General features: G+C 39.7%; 1 protein-coding gene across 3 annotated transcripts in view; it reads right to left on the bottom strand.

Annotated features, from left to right (window-relative positions):
* Positions 1-1,935: 1,935 nt before the first annotated feature.
* The window catches only part of fndc3ba (fibronectin type III domain containing 3Ba), a 103,868-nt gene continuing 80,329 nt past the window's right edge, over positions 1,936-25,474 (bottom strand). For all 3 annotated transcript variants that reach the window (XM_023271920.3, XM_023271912.3, XM_055006176.1), the window contains 11 exons: positions 25,074-25,145; positions 23,764-23,882; positions 23,403-23,508; positions 22,582-22,754; positions 21,698-21,811; positions 21,350-21,499; positions 18,580-18,860; positions 13,462-13,680; positions 7,221-7,387; positions 5,174-5,301; positions 1,936-2,411 (listed from right to left, as the gene is read on the bottom strand). In XM_023271920.3, the coding sequence (XP_023127688.2) occupies positions 2,100-2,411; positions 5,174-5,301; positions 7,221-7,387; positions 13,462-13,680; positions 18,580-18,860; positions 21,350-21,499; positions 21,698-21,811; positions 22,582-22,754; positions 23,403-23,508; positions 23,764-23,882; positions 25,074-25,145 (1,841 nt within the window). In that variant the 3' untranslated portion in view covers positions 1,936-2,099. The remainder of the gene's footprint in view (positions 2,412-5,173; positions 5,302-7,220; positions 7,388-13,461; positions 13,681-18,579; positions 18,861-21,349; positions 21,500-21,697; positions 21,812-22,581; positions 22,755-23,402; positions 23,509-23,763; positions 23,883-25,073; positions 25,146-25,474) is intronic.

Genomic DNA, 25,474 nt, shown 5'->3' on the forward strand with positions numbered 1-25,474 from the left:
CCATCCGATCCCTCCTCCCCCACATCCGACAAAAGTGGACACATTAATCATGCAGGTCAGCGTGACTTCTTTGGATTAGCAGGGTATGTATTGGGTTGTACCTTGGCTTTGTTGTTGGGGTTGGGGGTGAATAACAAAAAAAAAAAAAAAAGGGTTCAGGACTCAGACGGGAGGTCGGGGAGTGGTACATGTGTCAGAATGCCCTGTTCTGTTGAGTTGTGTTCTGTCAAAGGCTTGTTTGGTTAGTGAACATTAGTTCAAGTCCTCAGAGAACATGTCCGTCTGAGGAGAGACCACAGACTTGCTACTGCTCTGATTACATGTCAATAAAGCACCTTTTAATAGAGAAGAGAGAGAGGGGAAAGCAAAGAGAGTAGTGCAGAATGATGGGATGGATTGAAAAAGCAAGAGAAAGAAGCAACCAGAGCAAAAAAAATAAATAAAAATAAAGGAATTACGGATAATTATGGGCAGGAGATGAGGGGAAAAAAGAGAAGAGTCTTCAAATGCATCGATTCACAGACTAGCAGGAAAGAGCTTCAGCGCTGCTCTGGCTAAAAAAAATTTCAGAGGAATGGGGGTAAAGCTCAAGCTAACTCCTAATGGCTTTCTTGGTTACACAGCTCTGAGAAGGGCGGCCAGCTGGCAGGCTGTTAGCACCTCTGGGTCTGTGAAGCTACGGAACATATCGCTACTAAAGCTACACATAAATAGGCAAATGGTATTTGAGATGGTAGAGTATGGAAGGACCGACGCATGCCCAGCTCAGCCCTTTTTCCTAGTTTAAAAAAAAGAAAAAAAAACTGTAGCCAATCACAATCCCAGTGTGGCTTCCTTGAGCCATTTTATGCCCAACATACGAATACCTACAAGGGTTCGTATTCTGATCCGAGACCAGTGTTTGAAGGGCTCCTTCAACCTTGTGAGCTGCTGAACTGAGCTCAGAGCTGCTGTTTATGAGCACCTAGAGTCCACTCCTCCCCTTTTACACTGTACTTACATTGCCATCACTTATATTACATCACTTTTATATCATCATGGATATTTGCTTTTATATATATATATATATATATATATATATATATATATATATATATATATATATATATATATATATATATATATATATATATATATATAGTGTATATATATATTAGATTACTGGTTTTCCATTCTTTCTTAGATATAATAAAAATCACAGAATAGCAGCATCTTACACCACACACAGATTGCATCACTTTGGTAGCGGAACAAGTGAGTGATTGAGTGTTAACAGTTGAGCAGATGTGTGATTGACTTCTTAGGAGGAAATGTGTCTTTCTCATTGTCATTGCATGAGTGTTTGATCTTAGTATGTGTGTGCACGGTTGTGTAAATGAGTCTGCACATGCGTCCGTCGACCGGGTCTTTGTTGGCCTGTGCGTGAGAGCAGGAGCAGATTGCATGTCCTGACCGACAGCCTGTAGAGTAGTAACAAACTGAATAAGTACGAACAGCTAAAGCTTTGAAGGCCTACATTTGAATATGGCTGAATGAATAAAGACTGCAGCAAAAATAAAAATTAAAAAAAAATGCAAATTAAACACTGAGGAATGAACCAAAAAAAAAAGTAAGGCAATGACCGTCAAGAAATATACACGTTTTCTAAATTGAATATGTTTTTTTTTTTTTTTTAAAAAGATACAAAATAAAAAAACAAAACAAAACATGCAAGTCAGTCTGAGGAGCAACTGCTTTGCTCACAGCTATTTTAAGGCTTGATTATCAGTTTTTACTTTCCCAACTGAGGTACAGCTAAGAGAAGGCTTCCCTCAACAGAAATCCTTAACAAATGAGACAGACAATGATACAAAGACAACAGAGATACAGAAAGAAATGAGACCAAACCGAGTGAAGGCAGAAGAACAGGAACAAGGTGAGAAAAGCCTGAATCGATACTTTGACTAAAAAATTAAAATAAAACAAAAAAAAAAACATACATAGCCTTAGAAGTACATCTCAAGTGTTTGTTTTGATTTCATTCGGTTCTTTCATAGACATTTTTAAAAGTTTTTTTCTGTGATTTTGCTTTCTCTTTCTATCCTATTGTTAAAATTCCCTCACTTCATAAAGAAGTACTGTAGCAAGCAGGCGATGAGGATGGAGAAGCCCGCGAACACGCACACGATCAACGCCGCGAAGCGCTCGTCGCTCGAGATCAGGCCCACCCCTTTGCCCGTCTCCATGGCGCACTGTTCCCCCGACGACGCTGCCTCCTGGCGACGCAGCGTGAACAAGGAGGAGGGGCTCAGTGGTCCACACAGCTCCTGGCACGTATCCTGGCAACGCCTGCAGGCACCCACGCGAAAACGGTAGTCTGTGTTGCCCTGGAGACCAGAGATTTGGAACGCGCCCTCCTCTCCCTTAAAAACCTACGAGAAGGAGGAGACAAAGAAGTTTTATTGTAGTTAGATTATAAAGAAAAATGCATCGTCTTTATGTTTGATCAGTTAGAGCACGCAAATGTAACACTGGTACATTTTAACTCCAGAATACACAAGTTTTCATGAAACTAAACAGCACGATAGATGATTTTTACTGAAAATATTCTAAGGAAGTGAAATGAATATAAAGTTTGGTAGAAAAGAGACCTTGCTAAGGCCACAGGTGCATGTAATTTGTTGCTTTTGGGGTGTTTTTGCATGGTGAAGCTCTAAGCAAGCACATCCTTACAAAAAGCTAAATTTAGGGTATATACAGCTGTGCTCATAAGTTTACATACCCAGGCAGAATTTGTAAAATATGTACCATCCTTTAATGAAAACATGAATGAGCACCACAAATACAATTGCGTCATGATAAATAACTTTGTCTGACCACTTATCCTAAAAGAAAGAAAAGTTTATCCATGATCAAACATATTTTCTTAAGGACAATACTTCACAATATTGCCAGGGTATGTAAATTTATGAGCACAACTGTAAATTTCACACATTCTATCACCATCTAATACTAAGAAAATCTAAGTTCCTTAAAAATTTTCAGTAAATTCTGTCCTATCCTGAAAGTATTTGCAACCCCTTGTTTGTGTTTTCTAGTAAAATGTGCCTACTTAACATCATCAACACGATTCCTGCAGATAACATTTTTAGTTTTAGGTGACAGTAAAGAAAGAACTAAAAAAAACAACAACAACAAAAAAAAAAAAAAAACAGATTCTATTTCCAGTTCTGCCTATTTTTCTTTTAATTAAATTTCTATTCCTGATTTTAGCAGGGTAAAACTGTGTGTGAGAAGAGACACAAAGAAAGTGTGATCACTTCTGACCTAACATGTATAACACATATTTTAAATATTAACAATAAAAGGTCCTTCAGGTGACATCAAAAAATGAAACTTAGAGGTGCATGTATGTCAGATGTCAGGATATAAATGATTTTATTTGACCCTCTGAACCTTAAAACCCGCCAGTGAGTTTGAAAGGCAAGTTATCTTTCAATGTATCTGAATAAAATGACCAAAATTACATCATTCATCATAACCAGAAACTGTAAGAAAAGAAAGAATTGTGAGATTTTCATCTTTCTGACAGTCCTTGAGAGGCTGTTCTGCTGGTAAAATTAACCAAATCTAAGCTTAAAGTCAAGATATTTCATCAAAGTCACTTTGTTCTACATTTTTCTTTTGAAAACAAAATGTGTTTCGAATAGACAGATTCTGTGAATAACTAAAAAAGCTTGCACTCCTGGGAACAACCAAGAAGCAATCAGTGACTCAGCTGTGAACAAGAGTCGTGATAAAAATTCAGGAACTTTTGGGCTGAACTGGGTTGAACTGCAGGCTGTGCTTACACAGAGCAGATAGGAGACAAGAAGGGAAACAAATTACAGAAATAAGCAGTAATTTGGAAAAATGTTGCACATACCTGATTTTGTTTTTTTCAATTTTTGCAATATAGGTAATCAAAGGAATGCAACTTTTTTGGTGATTTATTGCAATATAACTTGGTCATATGGCACAAAAGTCATTTTTCAGTTCTCTGTACTTCTAGCCATGGTTTTGGCATTTCCATAGAGATGCAGCAGGTTAAATTACAGTGAAAAATGAACCAAGAGTGAGAAAAAATAGGACAGGAGCAATAAACACCCAGTAACTGCTTGAGGTTCAGAGTGTTAGCAGGCTTTCTGAGGAGTAGCTTAAATTGGCTTTTCAGTAGGACTGTCACACCAATAGACTTTCACAACACAGTTATCACGGTTAAAAAAAAGTCACACCAATGACATTATTGCAATATTTTAGACAATGTCTCTTCAACCTAGTATATAGTGCACTTTGACTCTCATTTCAAGAACAATAATATGGTTTCTGTGTATGTGCAAGTAGCAAACATATCATTATCTGTCTGTTTCTAAGGTAGCAGCAGCAGAAGTGTTCACAAGTTTTTACACAAGGACTCTCAAAGAGAAGACAGAGAAGATGAATCTAAGTCGTTGTATGCACTTATCATGGAAATTAAACGGAAAAATACTCCAAAAGGGAAGAATACAAACATCTGACAAATGACGTTACAGATCTGCACTGACAGCTGAGATGTGTTCACATAATTAAGCGAGCAAACACAAATCTCACTTGCCCACACAAACACACAGCTGCGTTTTTGTTTTTTTTTTTGTCCCGCTGGTGTGTATCAACACTATTTCCCTTCAACCAATTCTGTAATTCAATAACAGAGAGTGAAATGGCCCCGAAGACAAACGCCTTGTTGTCTGCTCATCACTCCAAATGGCAGCCTTCCATTCCAATATTCCCAAGCGCAGCCAAAATCTTCTTTTTTCCTTCGGTTGTCTGCTTTGTAATTCTCATTTAAAAAATCATTCAATACCTCTCAATAAATATTGCTGGCAGTGCAGATTACCTGCGATTTCAGAACACTTCTTCTTACACTGTGGCAGGCTGTAATTGAGAGTGGGAGTGTGTGTTTTTCACTCTTCCATGTGCAAATTTGTCTCTGTGTGCACCTTCCCATCAGTGCAAACCCAATTTACCCGTTTCACCGGAGATTAGTAATTTCCTTCAATAGCAGAACACATTTTCATAAAAATACTAATGAATTAAATATTGAATTGGAGCTCTGCTAGCCTCCCTGGACTTGTGTGTGTGTGTGTGTGTCGGTGTGCATGACTGTATGACAAACCTGTTTATATTCTGACTCGCGTCCTACCAGCACCTGGAGTACGTAGCTCACAGGATCTCCTCTCATTGGTTGGATGGTCTCCCATGTGATCTCACACGTGTTCCCCTCCAGCTGGTGCACTCTGGGGGCTGTTGGAATCAAATGACGCCGACATGTGATTTCAAACAAATCACAGGATTCAATTTAAAGAAGCTCAGAAACAGATGAGGTGCATCTCTCATCCTCAAACACACACACACACACACACACACACACACACACACACACCTTTCACTGTTTGGTCCAAATTGCAGTTATTTGTAATCATCAGTTTTATAATCCCTGCTGGACTCTAACGCTTCATATCAGCTGCAATTGTCACAGTGGTGTTAATAGCGGTTAATGACAGCCTACTTGGACTAGCTGTGCAGCTACCACACAGGAGAACACATTATTCATGTGCATTAATTTAGTTTTGCCAGTGTTGACTATTGTTTAGGAATTTAATAATATCCTTTGGGGATAATATCAGCCTGCAGGAAATAATGTAACAGCAACGATCCAATTCTAACTGCAATAACTGCTGTATTAAATAAAACACACACTTTACCAAAGTCTTGTGAAAACCAGGGACCTATTTCTTCGATCTATTTAACACCTCTAGGGCTTTATTGTTGTGAATGAGTGCTGGTGTGCAGAAAGCCTTTCAGACAGGGAACATGCACTGCTGAAGCTGTTTGGACCCTTGAGGCTGTTTATGGATATGTCAATGTTGTGCTGCACATTTGCAGCCTCACAGTCTTATCATTAACACCCTCTGGTTAAATCACCTGAGAGGATACTCCTTACTGTGATTACTGTAGCTATATTAAGCCGCTGCCTCTTTTATCACATATTGCACAAAATACTAAAGCAAGGTGACAGTAAAGATCCTGAACAGCCACTAGAAACACATTTATGGCAACTCTTTGGCCTGTAAATGCACCACCATTTTTAAAACCATTTATTGTAACTCTTCAACTGATGGAACCAGATGAAACAAGTCTCCAGAAGTCCAAACTTAGCCTTGTTATAAGATAACTGGAGATGCATCTATTACTAAATTTAAATGGATTCCAACATTTACTTTTGCATAGATAACTAAACAGAATAATAAAGCTAGCATATTAGTATACCTTGCAACCTAAAGGACCAACAGGATATCTGCAGAGGTCCTGTATTCAAGCCCAGATAAGTCAGAGCTGTTTTGGCAGCACAAGGTCACCTATCACAATATTAGGTATTTGTTTTAAAAGTTGTGGCTGATCGGTATTTGACACCTTTAGAGTGAAACAGGTGGAAATGTCTACTGAGGTCAACACATTGAGGCTGACTCTACTTTAAATGAAATTTTACAAAAATAACACAACATACCTAAAATTAGAAACCTTATGCTAGCAAGGTTGCATTAAATGACCAATAAATACGTTGTATTTGTCATGTATGCATTTATAAACATAAGAGATCACACTTTTGCAAAAGACTAGCAGTGAAATAATGCATTGTATTCCCCTAAAGCAGTGATTCCCTCTTTGCACATCAACACACTCAACATGTGCATTATGAATATTTTGTATATTCAAAAACAATATAATTTTCTCTACATATACAAGAGTCTGTGCAATATCAGTACTTTTCTTCTTAGGTAAGAATCTGCGCAATATTGATAAAATCTACGCAAAATCAGTATTTCTCGTGATCTGTGCTGTGTTTTTTAATATATAGATATGTGCAATATTGTTGTTTTCCGCATAAGAGGAATCTGTACCATATAAAAATATCCACATATGAAAGAATCACTACTTGAATATATTTTTAAATGGCTTATATTTACTACTGATGTTTCCCTATACATTTGGACTTTCTTCTTTGTTGCTGCAACATTGCAAATTATTATTACTAAGTCTTATCGTATCTTTACATAGCATTGGTTAAAACAATTTACGCATTACATTGGACCTTACAAGCTAGAGTATTTCTTAAGTTTCATTTGTGTGACTTGTATCTTGCTAGCAAAGACAGAGCTTACCTTTGAGGGCAGGTGGTACAGACTTGGTGGTGCAGAAAGTATGTGTGTCAGAGAAAGGACCCTCCCCAGCATCACTGATTGCCTGTATTCTGAAGCTGTAGCTGCTGGACTCGATCAATCGCTGGACCTTGTAGGTGTGACTGGGACCCCGGTAGATGGTCACAAACCTGGACAGAGAGTGTAATGAAGAGAGACAGTGAGTCACAAATGAATCTGAAAAGAAAAGTAAGAAGCAGGGTTGGATGAGATAGAAGGCGGAGGGGGGGGGGGTCTGACACACTTGGCCATGAAGAGACTGAGTCTGAGATAAAAGAGAAGGAAAAGAGCGAAGTGAAGGTGAGAGAAAAGAGTGATGGTGCTATAAACAAGTTAGATAAGGGGAGAAAAACACGCTCACTGAGAACAACTTTAAAAAACCTGGACAACAACATAACAAGAGCACTGAAAAACGAGGCATCAACACTTGAATCACACAAAAACCTTTGGAAACAGACCACAACTGGATTGACGCATTTTTCTCTCAGTGACTCAACACAACAGGCTCAGTGGTGCATTTCATTCTGTATTATCACAGGTTCAGCACATGCTACCTTGAAGTAGAACAGAAGAGTGCATTTAAAAAAAAGACTGATGATTTATGAACGCACAGGACGACTACCGACAGGTCACAGCCACAAATCTGCAGAAAATGAGCACTGAAACAGTTCCTGGCTTTGCTGACGGGCAGATTGATGGACTGAAGGAGAGGTGATAAGTAGGTAAACTGAGGGAAGAAAGTGAATTTAAGCTGAAAGAGCTTTTTGGTTTTATCTCTGCGATCTACTTTTCACGACAGTAAAGTGAAACGCTGGGCTGGGGAGGGAAGTTATGGAAGAGAGAAGAGGTAATGCGGCAAGATACAGGAGCAAAGTCAGAGGAAGGATGTGAAGGAGAGAAGAAATGGAGCTGAGGGGATAAAGAGAGGTGACTGATAATTATAAGAGTCGGCATGATGATGGAGGATCTGCTGCGAGAGGAAAGAGAAGAGAGAGCGAGGGAGACAGAAGCGATGAAAGAGGTCATGGTTTAGGAGGAGGCTATAACTCCAGATGAGCTCTTTATGTAGCTGCACTACAGAGAAGTGATGTGTTTCTCTGGCTAATATATGGTGTTGTTAATTCCCGGCCTCACTGCGAAGCCATACAGTCCATTCCCAGCGCTGGTGGAATTAGCTCACTAGTTGGTTGGAATTTAAATGCTACGAACCTTTGAATCTCCTCCTGTTTACTCGCTGTTGATTCAGTTATCGACCACATGAATGCGTCGACTTTTCCATCATTGTGAGTTATGGAGCCTTCTCATTTGGACCGTGCCAACTGGCGGAATATCAAAACAATTAACACTCTGGACAAAACAGGCAATCAACACCCTTGTAGAAAAATCACCAGTTAATGAGATGAATTGCATCCTTGTTTCCAGGCCAAACAGTGAAGCAATTAACTACAACAAGGAGCAGAGGAGCTCAGAGACAGAAAGGTTACAGCAGACATGGAAGTGTTTTTGTTCTGATTAATGCTATCCATTTCTTTGAGGTAAATATGTACATTTCTACTGATATCATGCAGAATTTTCTTTATTTCCTTTGACGGCAGTGTTACTATGCTCAATTGTGATGCTTTTTACAGACGCAGACATCTGAAAACACCATTTTGACGGTGCCTGTCCTTCATTTTTTTAATCACAGTGTTGTTTCTCAGCCACTCAGTTCACCCAAGCATCCTTATTCTTTCACTATTTCAAAAGCAGGTGGAACCTTGAATGCGTTCCTGTAAGATTGTTGCCATCAAGCTGGTGCCTAACAATAACCAATTATTTTCAGCAAATATAAAAATGAGAAATGTGTTCATTTCAACAATTTTTTTGTCATGTGTAGAAAGTCTAATGGTTATAAAAATGAAAAGAAATACCAAATCATGATCAAAATAAGTCCTTGACCACAAATTGATGAAAAAAATCGTGCTTAAGCTTATCTAATACAAATGGTGGAATTTTGTTTTTTAGTTCAAATATAGTAAACGTGCTTTTAAGCGGTTTGCTCAAGCAATGAATCATGCATGGCTTCTTATTGATAAGATTAGCTTCAGAGGCAGAGAAGGAGAAACAGCTTGTTTTCCAGGCTGCAGGGAAACACAGATAGGTGGACGCGGACACAAAAGTAGTTGAGTACAAGGATAAAAGGATGGAAAAATGAAAAACACTATGTAGTATGCATGTATGTATGTATGGAGAGATCTTTTTTAAACCCATTCTTGGGTGGATTAAAAGATGAAAATAACTCCATTTATAGAGGTTGAAGGATATAAACAGAGATGGGTAGCAATGGGAAGACAGATGGAGGTAATAGACAAATGGACAGATGCTTTTTTTGAAAACAAACTGCACCAAAGCTTTGCCTCTTATGTCTGTTATTTTACCTGCATTCATCTTTGTGTCAAAAGGTTGAAATCTTTTTTCCATGGTACTGCCCATGTTGCTGTAAGCCTCCTTACAACCCCCCAATACGCCTGCCAGGAGGCGTTCTGGGTAATACGGATGAAGTGAAATGAGAAAAATCAAACAAATTCAGTCGACTAATAAGGGCAACAATGGAGCAAAGAAAAAGCCACAAGTGAGGGAGGACAGAAAATGAGCAATGAGTCTGGACACAAGGCGATAAGAATGGAAAAATAAACTGGAAGGAGACGCAGAAGGGAGGAAATGGGAGTCAGTATGGTGAACCGGAGAAAACAGCTTTCTCTTTCATCTAATACACGAGACACGGTCGGGTGAATGGGAGAAAAACAATGAGGGTAAAGAAATGAGAAGGGAGGGGGAAAAAATATGAATGGGACGCACATTTCCCCAAAGGTTCTTCCCTGAGGTGAAGCCACCTGTCTACCAATAAAATGAGACAAACAAATATGAAATAGATCAGCGAGAAGAGAGAGAAAGACGGGAAGAGACGAAGCAAAGGACGGACGAAATCTAAAACATAATCTGAAATCAAATTTGAAGAAATTACAGCTGGACATTCAACGGGTTTGTTTACAATTCTACATATTTTAAGATTCCTTACGTCCTCTGCTTTCAAAGTGCCCTTCCAGCACTGGCTGCTGGGGATATTTCAGAAGTAATAAAGACAAAACAAATCATCCTAATTCATTCTGATAGAACGTGATGAGCGAGCAAAACCCTGTAAATCAGCTCTGGCTATTCATCTGTTGTTGTCCATCTGCTAACACACAGGTAGAGTTGAAGAAATGGAGGTGCACCACTAATGCAGCTGCTAATACATCTAAACGTGATGCCGTAACCACCAGAAGCTGCAGGTAATGAATCCCGACCAAAAGCAATTATGTGGAATCAGTCAGGAATCAGATGTTGTTGTTATGGAGCGATTTAGTTGATAATAGCGCTTATAAACAGTCCTGGAAGGTCGTCTTCATGTCTATTGTGTACTCTGGCCAAACAACTCTATCTCTGATTGGTCTGTCCAGAGCACATGGCCTGGTCTTTGCCTTTATATTCTTTACAAAACTAGTCTTATTGTAATGTTCTTTTTTGGACAACAAAAGCTTTTTCCTGGCACGCCTCCAATGCAGATCAAAATTGTGCAATCTCTTTTCTGACTGTAGTGTTGTGAGAGTTCCTTGCAAAAACTGTGACGAAATTCAGAAAGTATTTATGTATCAAACATTCTGTTCTTGAGCAGAATTTACTGAGGCAGTCAATCCTGTACAAGGTGGCTGTCCTTTAAAATCTGTGCCACCAGGACAGGGTTTTCCTTTGAGTGGAATGAATTATTTAAAATAATTTGGAGGTCTTTTCAAAACCTTTCTCAGCCTCATGGGCATTCACAGCCTTTTTGTGTGAGGGCTTCACAGCTCTGACTTACTTTTTCTACATGGCTGTACTGGTTGCCAACTTTGAATATGAAACCTTCACCTTGATCTTTATTTTCATGTCAAGGGGAATTCTGAAATTAGTGCTTTTTTTCTTCAAGTGAAAGATAGCATGTAATGGAGAAACAGGGTAGCGAGACTTCACTCAAAACCTGAGCAAAAGCACCGTGGTAAAGCATCATCTCTGCTACTGAAAAGACTGAAAGGACTGAAAACATTACTTCAGTAGCCCTCACAGTCTATTGTCAACGTGCACGAAGGGTCACGTGGACTCAGTCAGGCATAAAATGGCAAGACAAAAGTTGAATTAGTCTCCAATTTAATACTAGTCTTAGAGCAAATATATTCCTCTCCTCAAAACTGAAGGACAATAGTCACTCAGTGTCTCATATTTAAACATTTTCAAGGGCAGAAACCAATAAATACATAAATTTATGTTTTGCTAAATGCAACAGTGAACACAGAGAAAAAAAGACTGCTCTTGGAAACTGGACTGGTTATGAAGAACTTATATTTACATCGCCATTATCATCATTTATGGGACTCATCAAACAGTATTGGCTTATTAAAAAAATAAAATTAGACAAAACAAAGAGAAAATCAAATAAATACAAGCTTTCCTATAATCTGCTGAGCTTCCTCACATAAGCAGGTTAACATAGATGCCACTATGTTTCCCATCTAAACCAGACATGCAAGCATATGCGTAACATATACAAATGCACCCAAACATGGTCACAAAGTCACGCAAATATACGAGCCCACTGCCAAACAACTCGCTGTGCCAGTTAGAAAAGGGTAAATAAAACTCTCTGAACTGTGAAAGCTGTTTCCATTTTGGCTGCTGGGGAGTGTGTCAAAGCGTGCACGCCTCCGTGTTTGTTTGCAAGCGTGTGAGTTTTTACAGAGGTTAACGGATCGCAGCCTGCTGGATGGAGCCCCATCTGTTGCCGGCTGCACTCTGGCCCAGTCCTGGGGTTGCCAAGGTACCTGGGTGCCAACATGATGGCGGCCAAACGTTAATTCTTACACTGATAGGGGCCAGCCAGACTGGTAAAAGGGCTGGGCAGATGGAGGGAGCGAGACGATCTGACAGGTGGGCAGATAAAAGTGACTCCGCGTCGATATTCAGGTTCCACTTTAATGTAGATTCTCTGGGCTCTGACATTAACTGAAAATCACTCCTCTTGCCCCTTTTTCCAGCTGGGTATTTAACTCCTTGTTAGAGGTTATATTCTCTCCTCAGTCTGCTAATTCTCTCTCTCCCTGTTGCTCCAGACTGACCAGTCCGTTAAATGGAGGCTTGATTGTGACCCAGCTGGCTCCAGACACCCTCAACATGACTACTCCCTGGAACATCTAGTTACTGCGCACACAGAAAGAAAGACAACACACACACACACACACACAAACATGCAGAAGCACACAAATCTGCACAAGTACCTCCCTAACTTCACATGCACACACACACAGCTTGTCTCAGTGGTGTGTGAGTGTGAGCAGTATTGACCTTCTGCATCCTGATTCTCTGTATTGACTAGCTAAGGTTAAGGAGTCTGAGAAAATTGGTGGCTTGGTAGCTGAGAGGTTTCAAGAGCACATAATCAGAGGGGAACATCACGGTTTCAACCCGATTAAAGGCGAGGCGCCATAAATAAAATTCCAGCTAATTTTGTCTCTGCAGAAATGTCTCAGAAGTGCCTGTTTTCATCACAAATGCTCAACCATAAATCATTTTCTTGTATAAAAATGTACAGTGTAGTTACTGACTCAATAAAAGAGAAAGTGTTGCATAAAAATTGTAAGTTGGCTTGATCATTTAAAACCTCCTAAATGAGAGGCGGAACATCTGCAAGGATCAAAAAGACTGAAGCCCTTAGGATTATCATAACTTACACAATTGATAAATATATACACGATAAGTGCATTATTATTATGTACAGCTTGTTCTCATGGGGATTTCCTCATATCGCAAAGTGTTTCTGTTTTGTGTCTAGATTTAGCGTAACACGGTGTGTAGGATACATAGAAGCTCATGTGAATGACCTAAAATCAAACAAGAAAGCATATTCCCAACAGTCCGACGAAAACTGGGGTTCTTATCTTCCTTAAATGTGCAAATTCAAGCTTAGGCTGCAGGCTTTTATTGTGATATGTGCACTAATCTGGCTCTTATGGCTGCTGAACGTGAAACTTCTTCTGAGGACACGGCCTGGAATATACTAAGCTGAACCCATTTCTCAGTCTATGGCATTACGTAAGCAATGACGTAGAGGTGGTGGAAATAGGTGTGTGTATTTGTGGGTGTGTGTATACTCCACCTGTGGTTCTTGTCCTCCATTTGTAGCGTGTAGACCATGTCGTCAGCGAGCAGGGCGCGCGTGTGGCTGGCGTTCTCGCCCCACTTCAGCTTCAGGCTCTGAGGGCCGGCGGCGGAGCACTCGAGTGGAGGCGGGGCTGGTGGGAGGGGGCGTGTCCTCGCTAGCAGCGCTGGACTCGAGGGACTGGAACCGATGGCGTTCACTGCCTGGATCTGCACACTGAAAAACACAGAGAGCTTATGATTGGTTTGTTGTAAAATATGACACTGTAAAAATGTTTTTCATTTATTAATGGCAAACAAGCTAGTATTTGAATTTTAGAGAGAATGTGTGCAAGGATTAGCCAACAGTACATGCACATGAAGCTGTAGGCGTACATGGAACATATATTTGTATGTACCATGTTACCTTGTACACTCAGTGCATTTGCAGACCTATTTGTCTAATGGTGGAGTCATTTTCAGTGAGGAGGCTGATCTGGCGTATTAGCTTTGACCTTGAATGTGTCTGTCAGCCCATTATCATTCTCCCATTATGTACAATGCACTCTCCAGGATGACACTTAAATATGTTGTTGGTCACTCTTTTTTTTTACCTAAATGTACTGTAGCATGCAAAAAAAAACCTCTTGTGCAACATTTTACAAAATCTGTTGATTTACAAAGCAGTTATAATGGGAAAAAGACTTTGGCTGTGTATGTATTTGTACCTATATGATAAAAAAGGAAGAGAACCCTACTCGCACGCACAAGTTCACACAGATGTGCAGCTAATTAACACGAACTGGCAGAAATGGATTCCTGTTTGTCAGCCTCCCCTGCTGCCCTTCTTCTAGGAATCCCCCTCCCTTCCTCGCCCGTTTTCTGTCAGAGTCTGATCAGCTGATTAGCATCCATATCGGAGGCCCCTCGGCTTGAGAACATCTATCTTCTGACATTTAATTGCCGATTCTCCGCAACTGTAACCTTTCATTATGATTCATGCAGCCGAGTGAGGACTGAGGAGAAAGGGCAGCATTCATCCATCCGCTGGATAATTAAGCATATAGATAAAAGATGAGAGATTAAGAGTAAGGAAGCAGCTGAAAAGAGAGCTATTGATGGTGAGGGGTTACATTTAGATATGAGGGGATTTACATATCAGAATGGTAACAGCTTTTGTTTTGTCACAACATAAAGACAACTAAGGAGGAAGCAACAGGTACGTGGTCGTTAAGTAGCCTTGTTCTAGTAAGTTATTTATTTTAATCTGAGCTTAATGACTGCAAACTAACTTAAGCTGAATTAAAGATAAATATAGCAGTGCACAGAGCCAGCACATTAATGTAAAAACATGGCAGGTTTAAATAAACCAGAATGAGCCCCTACATTCTGGTGGAGTAACTAGTATACATGTTCGAGCTGGAACCAATTTTGAAGAACAAACTGTCCAGCGTTGACTACAAGTCAGTGTCTCAGAACAGTGACATATTTTATGGAACAGAAATGGATAAGATGAGCCTTCAGCTTCAGCTGATTGGTTCCTTTAAATGTGAAACCTTGACTGTCTGAATCTGTGTTTTCAAGACTGTCAACAATACAGAGCAGTTTCGAGGCAGAAATCCTCAACAATGGCACTGATGGCTCATTTTGGTCATTATGTGCCTTCGAGCATAGAAAAACGTGGAAATATGTCAACAACCTTTAACATTATATTTTCAACTAAGGGGATCAGCACACTGTCTCCTTTAATAACCTGAAGTTTGACATTCGGTTATTACTTTTTCACTTTCAGAGTGCACCTTCTGTGCAACTGCAGCTTTAGTTAATCTATTTTCTGTGATGTGTGTGAAGTGCGGCAATTATCCTCTTAAGGTGTCTCTAAAGCCATTTCATTATAAATGGAATGTGACAGTATTAAGCAAAGATAGAATATCGAGACCTTGTATTTTGAGAGAAAAAAAAAGCCACAGATGAAAAAAAAAATGACAGAAAATCTGTTTACTTATCTAATCATTATCACATTATTTGAGGGCTGCACAGTGGCTTCATGGTTAGCACTTTCACCGTGCAGCTGGAAGATCCCTGGTTTTCGTCCCTGTCTGAAGACTATTTTTCTCTTGAAAACATCTTTTTTTTTTCTTTGGCATAGCTGTCAAGGCACCTATCCTTAATAACCTCAGAATGAAGACATTTTTAACGGGTGCTAAAGCACAACACAGGCCCACTGCTGACAGAGCAAACAACATTTAGTGTGGCCCCTTCAAAGCCATACATACAAATAAAACATGAATAATACTATTTCAAGTACACCCCCGCTGTAAATAATAACCAGAATTAGAGTCACCGGCACACACAAGAACTCCCACGGGTAGACTCTCATGCACACACACACAACATGCACACACACATGCATGCAAGTCGTTCTGGCACAGTGACAGCCATTATGCAAGAGAGCAGAGTGACATCAGGACAAAAACAACCTGAGAATGAAAACAATGATGTGTGATCCCACCGCCTCCTCACATGTTCCTCAACCTTAGACACTCTCGCCTTTTTTTTAAAAATCACAATTCAAAGAACTCACTCCACAGCCATATGCTGTGCACAGTCCCACAAATATACCCACAAACAATCACAGAAGCGCTTACAGAGGCATCAAACAACTGAACAGTTGTTTACCGCAGCTGGACAAGAACAGGTTTGACATCACAGCTTATGTAAACATCAAAAAGGCTCTCCCTATTTACTACTAGTGCTAGCTAAAAAATGATATTTCTATAAAATCTACACGTTGGATCAAGATTATCTATGATGCGGCACAAGTTACTACCTACAATGTCACAAGAAATACTTAAAATGAGTAGAAAAAATATGCACTTCAGGTTGGGCTGCACAGTGGTGTAGTGGTTAGCACTTTCGCCTTGCAGCGAGAAGATCCCTGGTTCGCGTCCCAGCTTTCCCGGGATCTTTCTGCATGGAGTTTGCATGTTCTCCCTGTGCATGCGTGGGTTTTCTCCGGGTACTCCGGCTTCCTCCCACAGTCCAAAAATATGCTGAGGTTAATTGATCATTCTAAATTGCCCGTAGGTGTGAATGTGAGAGTGCTTGTTTGTCTTTGTATGTAGCCCTGTGACAGACTGGTGACCTGTCTAGGGTGTCCCCTGCCTTCACCTGAGTCAGCTGGGATAGACTCCAGCCCCCCCCATGACCCTAGTGAGGATTAGGCGGTGTATAGATAATGGATGGATGGAAATATTCAGGTTATTATTATTACTTTTCTATAATTTACCATTAACTATTAGTATTGTAGTCATTGTTTCATTATTTTGTGTGGTAAGACAATGCTTTTGGAGATGCTGCCTTTGTCTTGTCTATTTAGTCCCTTTTAGATCATTTCTATTCATGAGATTGTGTCGACTCCATGGGTGAATTAGCACTCTGATCACTTTTTTGTGCATTTTGTAACAGCAATCTTACTAATTCAGATCTATTAATATGTCAGTATTACTTTCAGCACAGCAAAAATTTACACGCCTGCACAATATAAAGATGTACTTCGAGTGTACATCATTTTATGAAGCAATTTAGGGAATTTATTTTCCATATTTCAACATCAAAACCTTCCACAAACCTCAGAGAGAGTGCAAAAGGCATACTTTGCATGGCAAATATCACGAAACACATTTCCGATGCAATTTGCTCTACAAAGTCAAATCCATTACAAACTGAAATGTCCATAGAAATATAACTTCAACAGTTCAGAAGACCGAGACTTACTAACAATAAATCCAATATGAGTTTTGACAAAACCTGAGGTTAGTTTGCTGCTTCTTGCTGCCAGCTGTTTTCCAATCTTATACCCCAAATTTATTAAATAATCAAGCAGCAGCAGGATCCTTATGTGCATCTCTAAAGCCAAAGAATTGCTCATATTTACACAAGTAGCAGTAAGTTCATTAATTCCTTATAACTATAGCTTCATTTGAGAAATTGGTCAGAATCTATCTTCAAATGTACTTCAGACAGACTTCTTATAAGTTGCTGTTAAATTATGAATTCCATGAGGTTGAATCTTCAGCTGCTGGGGTACTTTTATTGTACTGTTTGTGAAGTAGTAGTTAGATTACCATCACACACAGACAGAATTTTTCTTGTTCGCGAAATCAAGTAATTTATGAGTTATTTGGACTGTTTAATAAGTTTTGTTTAATTTAGATCATCTTTTATTGTCTGTAATTTAATAATACATTATTACAGATAACCCAGCTGTACAAAGACGGACTACAAAGATTAGGCATCCCTTATACGGTCCAGTTTTGTGTGACAAATTTTGCATGTGTACCATGACTGATCGACATCACTTTCACAGGCTGATGAAGTCAGCAATGTTATGCATCGCGTGTTTTAAAGGCTTCTTGTTAAAGTTGCAGAGAGTTGACTGGTTGTGTAGCATGAACCATTACTAATCCTCTCAGCTCAGACTTCCAGACAACAATTCTATAACTCAAAACGCCTGTGGTGATGCAGTTCCAAAGACGTGGCAAATTAAAGCACAAATAAGTCACTTAAGACGCGACTGTGTGCATTATATGAAATGCATGTAGTATCCATTGTTGTAGTTCAGGAGATGATCTGTACTCAGGACTTAAAGTCAAGTTTTCAAGTTAGTCTCACATGAGTTGGAATAACAATTTAAAAAACTGTATTTTTATATCAAGAATGTGAAAGGTGGGTATTATAGCGTCAAACCTACAGGGAATTACCAATCTGTCCCTTCTGCTCTAAAGAGTATCTCTAAAAGCATCATTTTGGCACACAGCTCTCGTGGCGGAATTTTTTGACACAGCAAGTAGCTGTTTGAAACATAAAAGCTGCAGAAACTACCTGCCAAACACCAACTCGTACAATCATCGGGCTGCCAGAGGCATGAAAAATGAATGTTGTTCTGTAACCACTGGAGCATTTGATGAACAAAAAAATCTGTTAATGCAGGTATATTATTACAATATGTCATACTGATAATGAACATCTGCCGACCGATTGATGTCAGAGGCCGTATATCATAACCCCATCATTTGGTACCCAAGAAAACATCATTTTATATATTAAATTGGTTGTGTAATTTAAAAATCAGTACCTGTATTCGCTGTCTGGCTGCAGGCCTGTGACAAGGTGACTGGTCCCTGATTCCACAGTGATGGTTTGGTCGTCCAGGGTGATGACGTAGGAGGTGATCTCTGACCCGTTGCTGTTTGGCTCCTCCCACTTCAGGAGCAGGCAGGTTGACGGGGAGTGACCCGACTCCGAGGAGGCCGGGAGGTCCAGGAGGGCCAGGGAGGAGACCTGGTCAGGGTTCGTTGCCGGGGTTTGGAAACTCACATGGTCGCTGTACGGACCAGCGCCTGCCTGATTCACCGCCTGGGTGAGACACAAAAACACAGAAGGGAATGAGACTGAGGAAACAGAGGACAGAGAAGAGGTGAAAAGAGGGATAAAAAAAGAAGGAGATGATGGAGGTAAAGACCACAACAGATAGATGAAGATGAACAGAGAGGCGGGATGAAGACAAAAGAGTGAAAGACAGTAAAATAGAGCAGAGAAAAAAGAACCGAAAAAAGGAAGAAGACAATAAAACCAGCAGGAGATGAATTCAAATTAGTTGTGAAAGAACATCAGTCTATTTTTTGGTACCGACACATTTATATTCACCTCAAGCATCCTCTACTAAACGCCTTCCAATCGTTGCCTGTAATAGTCTATTTCATTGCCTCATGCAAGCTTATAGAGGAGCAAACAAGGACAAAATATACCAGCATTTACATTTGCTTGATTTAAAAAGGTTGAACTCCAAAAAATTTGTTAATTGCTTCCCTGCATTTCTGTTACTTTGTGCACTTTTTGGCTGTTAAATGTTACGATCAATACAGAACAAATCTTACTCTGAGAAGTAATGGATTCTTTGCAATAGTTAAAAAAGTACAGCACTTCCTTGAACTATAGGAGCTGTTAGTCTTTAGTACAAAAATATTCTGTGACAACTCTCCAAAAACAGCCCAGAAAGGAGTAGAAGGTAAAATTTGCAGCCCACAGTGTGTATTTACAGTAAAGTCTTGACTTAAAGCCTTATCTTGCCTGTAAACTATCTATAAACTTTGATGGCCTGACAAGAAAAATTACACTTCAGTAGTATTTCTGATTTATCCCCAGTTGTCAACTTTACATTGGCGAGGCTTGAAAGACATAAAGAATTTGATTTATTCTATCCTTACGATAACGTTTGGCTATTTGAAGTGTTGTCATAAAACATGTTTGCGTCAAGTTGCGCAGATCTGAACCAATGCCACAGCAAAGGAACCAGCTGGTACAGGTAGAAAACAGAAGGAGTCACACAGAGTTCAGAGTCTTTATAAGATACAGATGAATGAACACACAGGGGCTCGCTACCAATGCACGAAGACAAATCACGTGCATGCACAAAGCTGTGATTAGGACATTAGCTTGACCTTGTGTTGCCCTCTTAAAATAATAAATGAGCCCATAAAGTAGTGAGCCACAAAACATGCCCTTAGTGGATTTATAGCTTCAGCGGGTGCATTAGGAGAGAAAACACAACAGAGAGACGTAAACGCTTACACACATGCATATGACATAATGTACATATAATTAACCCTCTAAACCTCAGGTTTCTGGGAATTTTTTGATCCTATGGGCTCATTTTTAACTGCAATATTGCAGTTTAACAAAGTTCTTATGCCATAAATCATAATAAATACAAAAGTCGACTTATTTGATTATTTTGTTTGTAAAAACTGAAAAAAATAGCAATTTAATATGTAAAAGAGTGCCAACGGGTGTGACAAATGCCGAAAAAAACTGTGGCTCTACATACAATAGATATTATACTACTACTCTCCTGCAGTTCAACAGAACAGTCCCTGATTATCTGTCATGCATGAGTTAGCTATGGATTGCCAGTTGCACCATGGATCACAGAATTTCTTGTTTTTCTCAGGATCTGTTTAATGCAAACATTGTTTTTTTGTTGATTTTTTTTACATGAGATGTGTAAAATAAAGTGTTTTTGATGAAACACCACAATTTTAAGCTTATATGTAAGTTAGGTATTCTAACAGGAGTAGTCCAAGGACTGTCAGGAAGTTGAAAATCCAACGGTTCTTTCTGTCTTTATTCTTTATTTATTTAACCTTTATTTAACCAGGGAGGTCAATTGAGAACCAATTCTCATTTACAATACACAACTTGGTCAAGAGGCAACATAAAAGTCGGATACAAACAGTGAGGACATAAAAAACAGTTTCTGGCTCTGAATAAAAAATGGTGTCATTTAGTATTTTTTTTAGACAACATGCCTTTCAAATGGCCATCTGGCAGGTTTTGTAATATATATAAATCCTAAAGCAGTATTAAAAGTTGTATTCTATCCAAATGCTTGGACAGAATACAACTTTTAACTTCTTGAAACTTTTCTGCCAAGAATGGTCATTTGAATTGAAATTGAGCATAATTATGCTCTAGATTAAGAGTTTTGGCACAAACTGAATTGATCATCATCAGCCCTCTGATCTCTTGCTTGCTGTTTGTGTTTTTTTGTGTATTATGCTCCTTAGGTTGTGTCTAAGTGTTGCACTATTGTCTGTAACTGTGTCCTGACTGAATCTCTGACTCATGCTTGCAATTTTGTTCTCCATTTGCATTCATCTCTTTCTGTGTCCTTGTGTTCATGTATGGTACACAGCAGCTTCAGCATGTCCCTCTTTCTTGTATTGTCTGAGTACTTGTCCATGAATGCAGCACGTGCCTGTGAGTAGATACGAGTGTACGTAATTTTGTCTAAGTCGACCTCCATCCAGTGCAGGTGTATACAAGACAGTTTGTGGGTTTGTTACCTGTAGCCTGCAGCAGAAATCTGTGGCAGGCGTCAGGTCTGACAGTTCACACTGTGTGGCGGATCCACAGTAGATGAGCTCCATGGCTTCGTCTTCTCTCGCCCACTCTAAACGATATTCAGAGATGTCTGTACCCGAACCCTCAGGGCTCTGCAACACAAAGAAACACACACTTATCTCATGGGAAACAATAGAAACCTGATATTGAAAGGATTCAAAATTGAGCACGAAATAGAAGTTTATGTCTGATGTCATTTCCACAAGTCTGACTGACTTTTGTTTTTTCTTTGCCGACAGAAAGATTTTTTCTTTTCTAAATAGTGTTGTATTTCTGTGCGTGTGTCTCACCTCCCAGTTGAGCGTTACACAGGTGTTACTGGTGAGAGTGATGAGTGGTGCCCCACACTGGCCAGGAGGACCCGCTGCAGTCGTCACCTCCGTCGGCTCAGAGTACGCCCCGAACTGACGACACAAAAACCAGAAAACATTGTTAGACTAAAGGTGCAACAATAAGTCAATTAACTGGCCAAAGGAAAATTAATTAGCAACTGATTCGCCCTTTTAATAAAAAAGTATTTCAAGGCAAAAATGTCAAATATTTGCCATTTCTAACCTGTTAGTATGAGATTTCATGCTTTTCTTTGTCTGCCACACATGACAGTTAAGTAATTATGTTTGACATTTGGACTGCAGTTAATATCGAACAAAAGCTGGAATGGAAGCACAAATCACACTTAAATCGAATGTATATGTACATATGAGTTGTGGGTTTTTGTACGAGCACCGGAACTCGGACTCTGTGTCTTTGTGTTCGCAGCGACAATTCTAAGTTTAATTACACTAAGAGCTTCCACCGTTCGTGCACTCAATGTGCTAAGTAGGTAAACAAGTGCGATTAAACACATAATTCCTGCTTGTCAAAAATGGGAATTGCATTTATAATTTGAAAGGCTGACCTGTTGGGGCGCCTGGTTCTAACTCAAAAAAGGTTTCCCCTGGGAAATGATTCATTTTTTTGTACTAATAGTTGTTGTTCTCTGTATTGTCTGTTGTAATTTATGGTGCTGTTTGGTAATAATGTTAATATGAAACTGTGACCATGAATAAAAAGAGCACAGTGTTGTTTTAAATGTTTTGTTTGAGTAAGGGTGACTGAAATTACATGCTGATGGATCTTTTACTTTTTTTTTATTATTCTAATTATTAATGTTGATCATAACTCTGTTTCTCACCCCGGCCTCGTTGGCTGCCCTCAGTCGAAAGCTGTACGTGGCACCGGGTAGCAAACTAACAACAGTGCACTGCAGCTCCGAGCCGTGGTACACCTCTGCTGGCTTAGTGTCGCCCTCACTCATCTCCAGACTGAACACAAACTCCTCACACACTCCCTCAGACACTGGAGAGTCTGAGGAGACAAAATAAAGAGAGAAAGAGAAGCCTTTTTAATCAAACTATCATGAATTCAGATTATCTGTAAAGGAAACATGCAGCATAAGATGACACGATGATTTTTATACAGAAAGGCTTTAATAAAGACATCACTGGGACCATTTTTCAAAAAGGGTATTTTTCCTCCAACAGTTGCTTCCGTTTGCTTGCAGCAGGATGAAAATAATAAAAAATGGAGACAGTGGGGAAAACCCTCCAATACATTACGTCTGACCTTCAAATCGAGCAAGTAATTGCAGCAGCGCTGGCTGAATGTGAGTTGATTAGGGATGTGACCAGCTATATTTAACTGGTTAAAGGAAGACCTTCCTCAGCAGTGCATGCTGGGAGACCTTCGCCTGCCAAGAGATAACAGTTCTAATCTGCAATAATGGGCCGACATTAGGAGAGTTAAGTCAGATATGAGGATAGGTTTGGCGTTTAATGGGCTACATTAGGACTCTATTAGGCTGAAACATGGTTGACTTAGCTTACATTAGAGTAGGTCAGGGAAACATATTGAGCAGCCAGAGGGTGATTTAGCTGCCTTATGTATGAAAACATAAATTCCAACTTATTTTAGAAAATCAAGCCTAACACAGTGTACGTGTATGTCTGCACTCACCCCATTCTAACTGCACTTCCTTGTGTTTGGCTTTACCCACAATCCTCGGCGGCTGGCAGGGCCCTGGCGGGACACTTAACGTACGGACCGGAACACTGACGGTGCACTTCAGGAGCAGAGATAAACACAGGAAATCAAAACAAAAGCGAAGGAACTACAATTATAGATCAGTTTCATTAATAACTATCCCAAATGGTAAATATATTTGGACATGCTGTTGGTATTTTTAGTGCAGATCATAGAATTTGTCACATTTTTCGGTGTGCCACTGGCGCTCCACTTTTAACACAATAACTGACTGTGAAAAGTTAACAACGTACCATTTTGAAGTTGTGTACGTATGCAGGTGTGTGTGTCATACCGGGCTGTGTCCTCCGGTGGTGATGCTACACACACGTAGGCGGTAGTAGGTTCCGGGTGTCAGACGCTCGCACACACACTCTGTCGCTGGACCGCTGTACGCTACCTCCCACTGACTCCCTGCGTAGATACACACAAAAGTTACAATTGCGTAACCAATTACAATAATGAAGCAAAAGTGCAAACGCATACTCTCCCCTGCTGTTCTGTATGTATTTCTGCTTTTCATGTAATCACTGTTCCAGAAATAGAACCACATTGACCTAATTAATACCCACACAACACTTGGTGCTGCTGTTTTGTTGCTGACGCATTGTGTAGACTTGTGAAATACAATATGCTGCTGCTGTCATGGAAATATGGACCCTGTTTACACCAGAAAGGTTTCGCGATGGCGTTGTGTGCATACGTATGGGTTATCTGCATGCACCGACGAGAACATGAAGTGAAGTTGAAGTAAAAACTAACAAATGTGGAACACAAATAAATAAAACAGACAGTGTGCAGTGATTGTGGTAAGAAATGTTGAGTGTCACACCACAAACGCATAACAATATGACAAGTCTAGGTAAACATAGCGAGTTGGGAAAGGGTCATGCTAAAAGTTCACCATACCCAGTGGCACAGTTCAGTGAGAGATGCAAGAAGGTATAAACGACATAGAAAAAATGAAAAAAATGAGATTGAAGATGCATTAAATGGGCAAAAAATGTTTAAAGTAGCTCTGAGGCTACAGAATTAACATTTTAGCCAATCCTTAAATATAATACTGCTCTCTCTCAGTATTAACTAATAAAGGCAACAGTGAAGTAGTTGAAATGAATCATATCACATCCTGTCACACTGACTGAAAGGTCTAAACATGTTGATAAATGATTTGAATTTAACACAGTCTTTGACATCATATCCTTCTGTTCTTTAATATTCAACACTCGTCCCAATATACAACTAATTTCTCTTTCTTTCGTGAGATTGAAGGAATACAGATTCAATAAAATGACGCCTCTTTTCATTACCTGCTATATGGACGGAAAGAAACAAGAGAACATTTGGTTTCCTGCAGTGCAAAGCTGGGAAACTCAAACGACGCAGTGTGTTAAATTGATGTTAACAAAGAGTGAATTATGGCCGCTTTCCCTCTGAGGAGAGTAAATGAGTAAAATAGAGACATAAAAGGAAGGAGCACAGGCCTGAGAGGACGGATGGGACGTTTCGGGCTTCGTGTTATAAGATGATGGATTTAGAACAAGCCGTTTGAATTAGCTGAATGTGCCGTTGCTTGGATGGACGGACTGACAAACAGACTGGTACCTTCAGAGCAGCCCTCTGAGATCTCCAGCAGGTACGTAAGAGCCTCCGAGCCTCCATTATCCTGGGGAGGATCTGTTAGGAGAAATTGATCAGCTGATATTAATTAGGGATAATATTGCACATAAACATCATTCTCAGGAGGCTACATGTGAGAATATTTGAAAGATGGTTTTTAATGGTAATGGTGTGATTACACTGAAGTAAATTGCCCAGTCTATCAGCACAATATCTATAAATAATGCATACATCACACATTAGTAAGTCGATGTAGCATGCTCATAAACATGGAAAACATTACACAATAACTCATAAACCAGCTGTAGCAAATAGTTTTTCGTATAAAAATCGTAATTCCCCAAAAGCATCATTATCAAACTGCTCTGCTCTAAATGTTAGAGCAG

Source organism: Amphiprion ocellaris, chromosome 20 (genome assembly GCF_022539595.1).
Source record: "Amphiprion ocellaris isolate individual 3 ecotype Okinawa chromosome 20, ASM2253959v1, whole genome shotgun sequence".
NCBI classification, from domain to species: Eukaryota; Metazoa; Chordata; class Actinopteri; family Pomacentridae; genus Amphiprion; species Amphiprion ocellaris.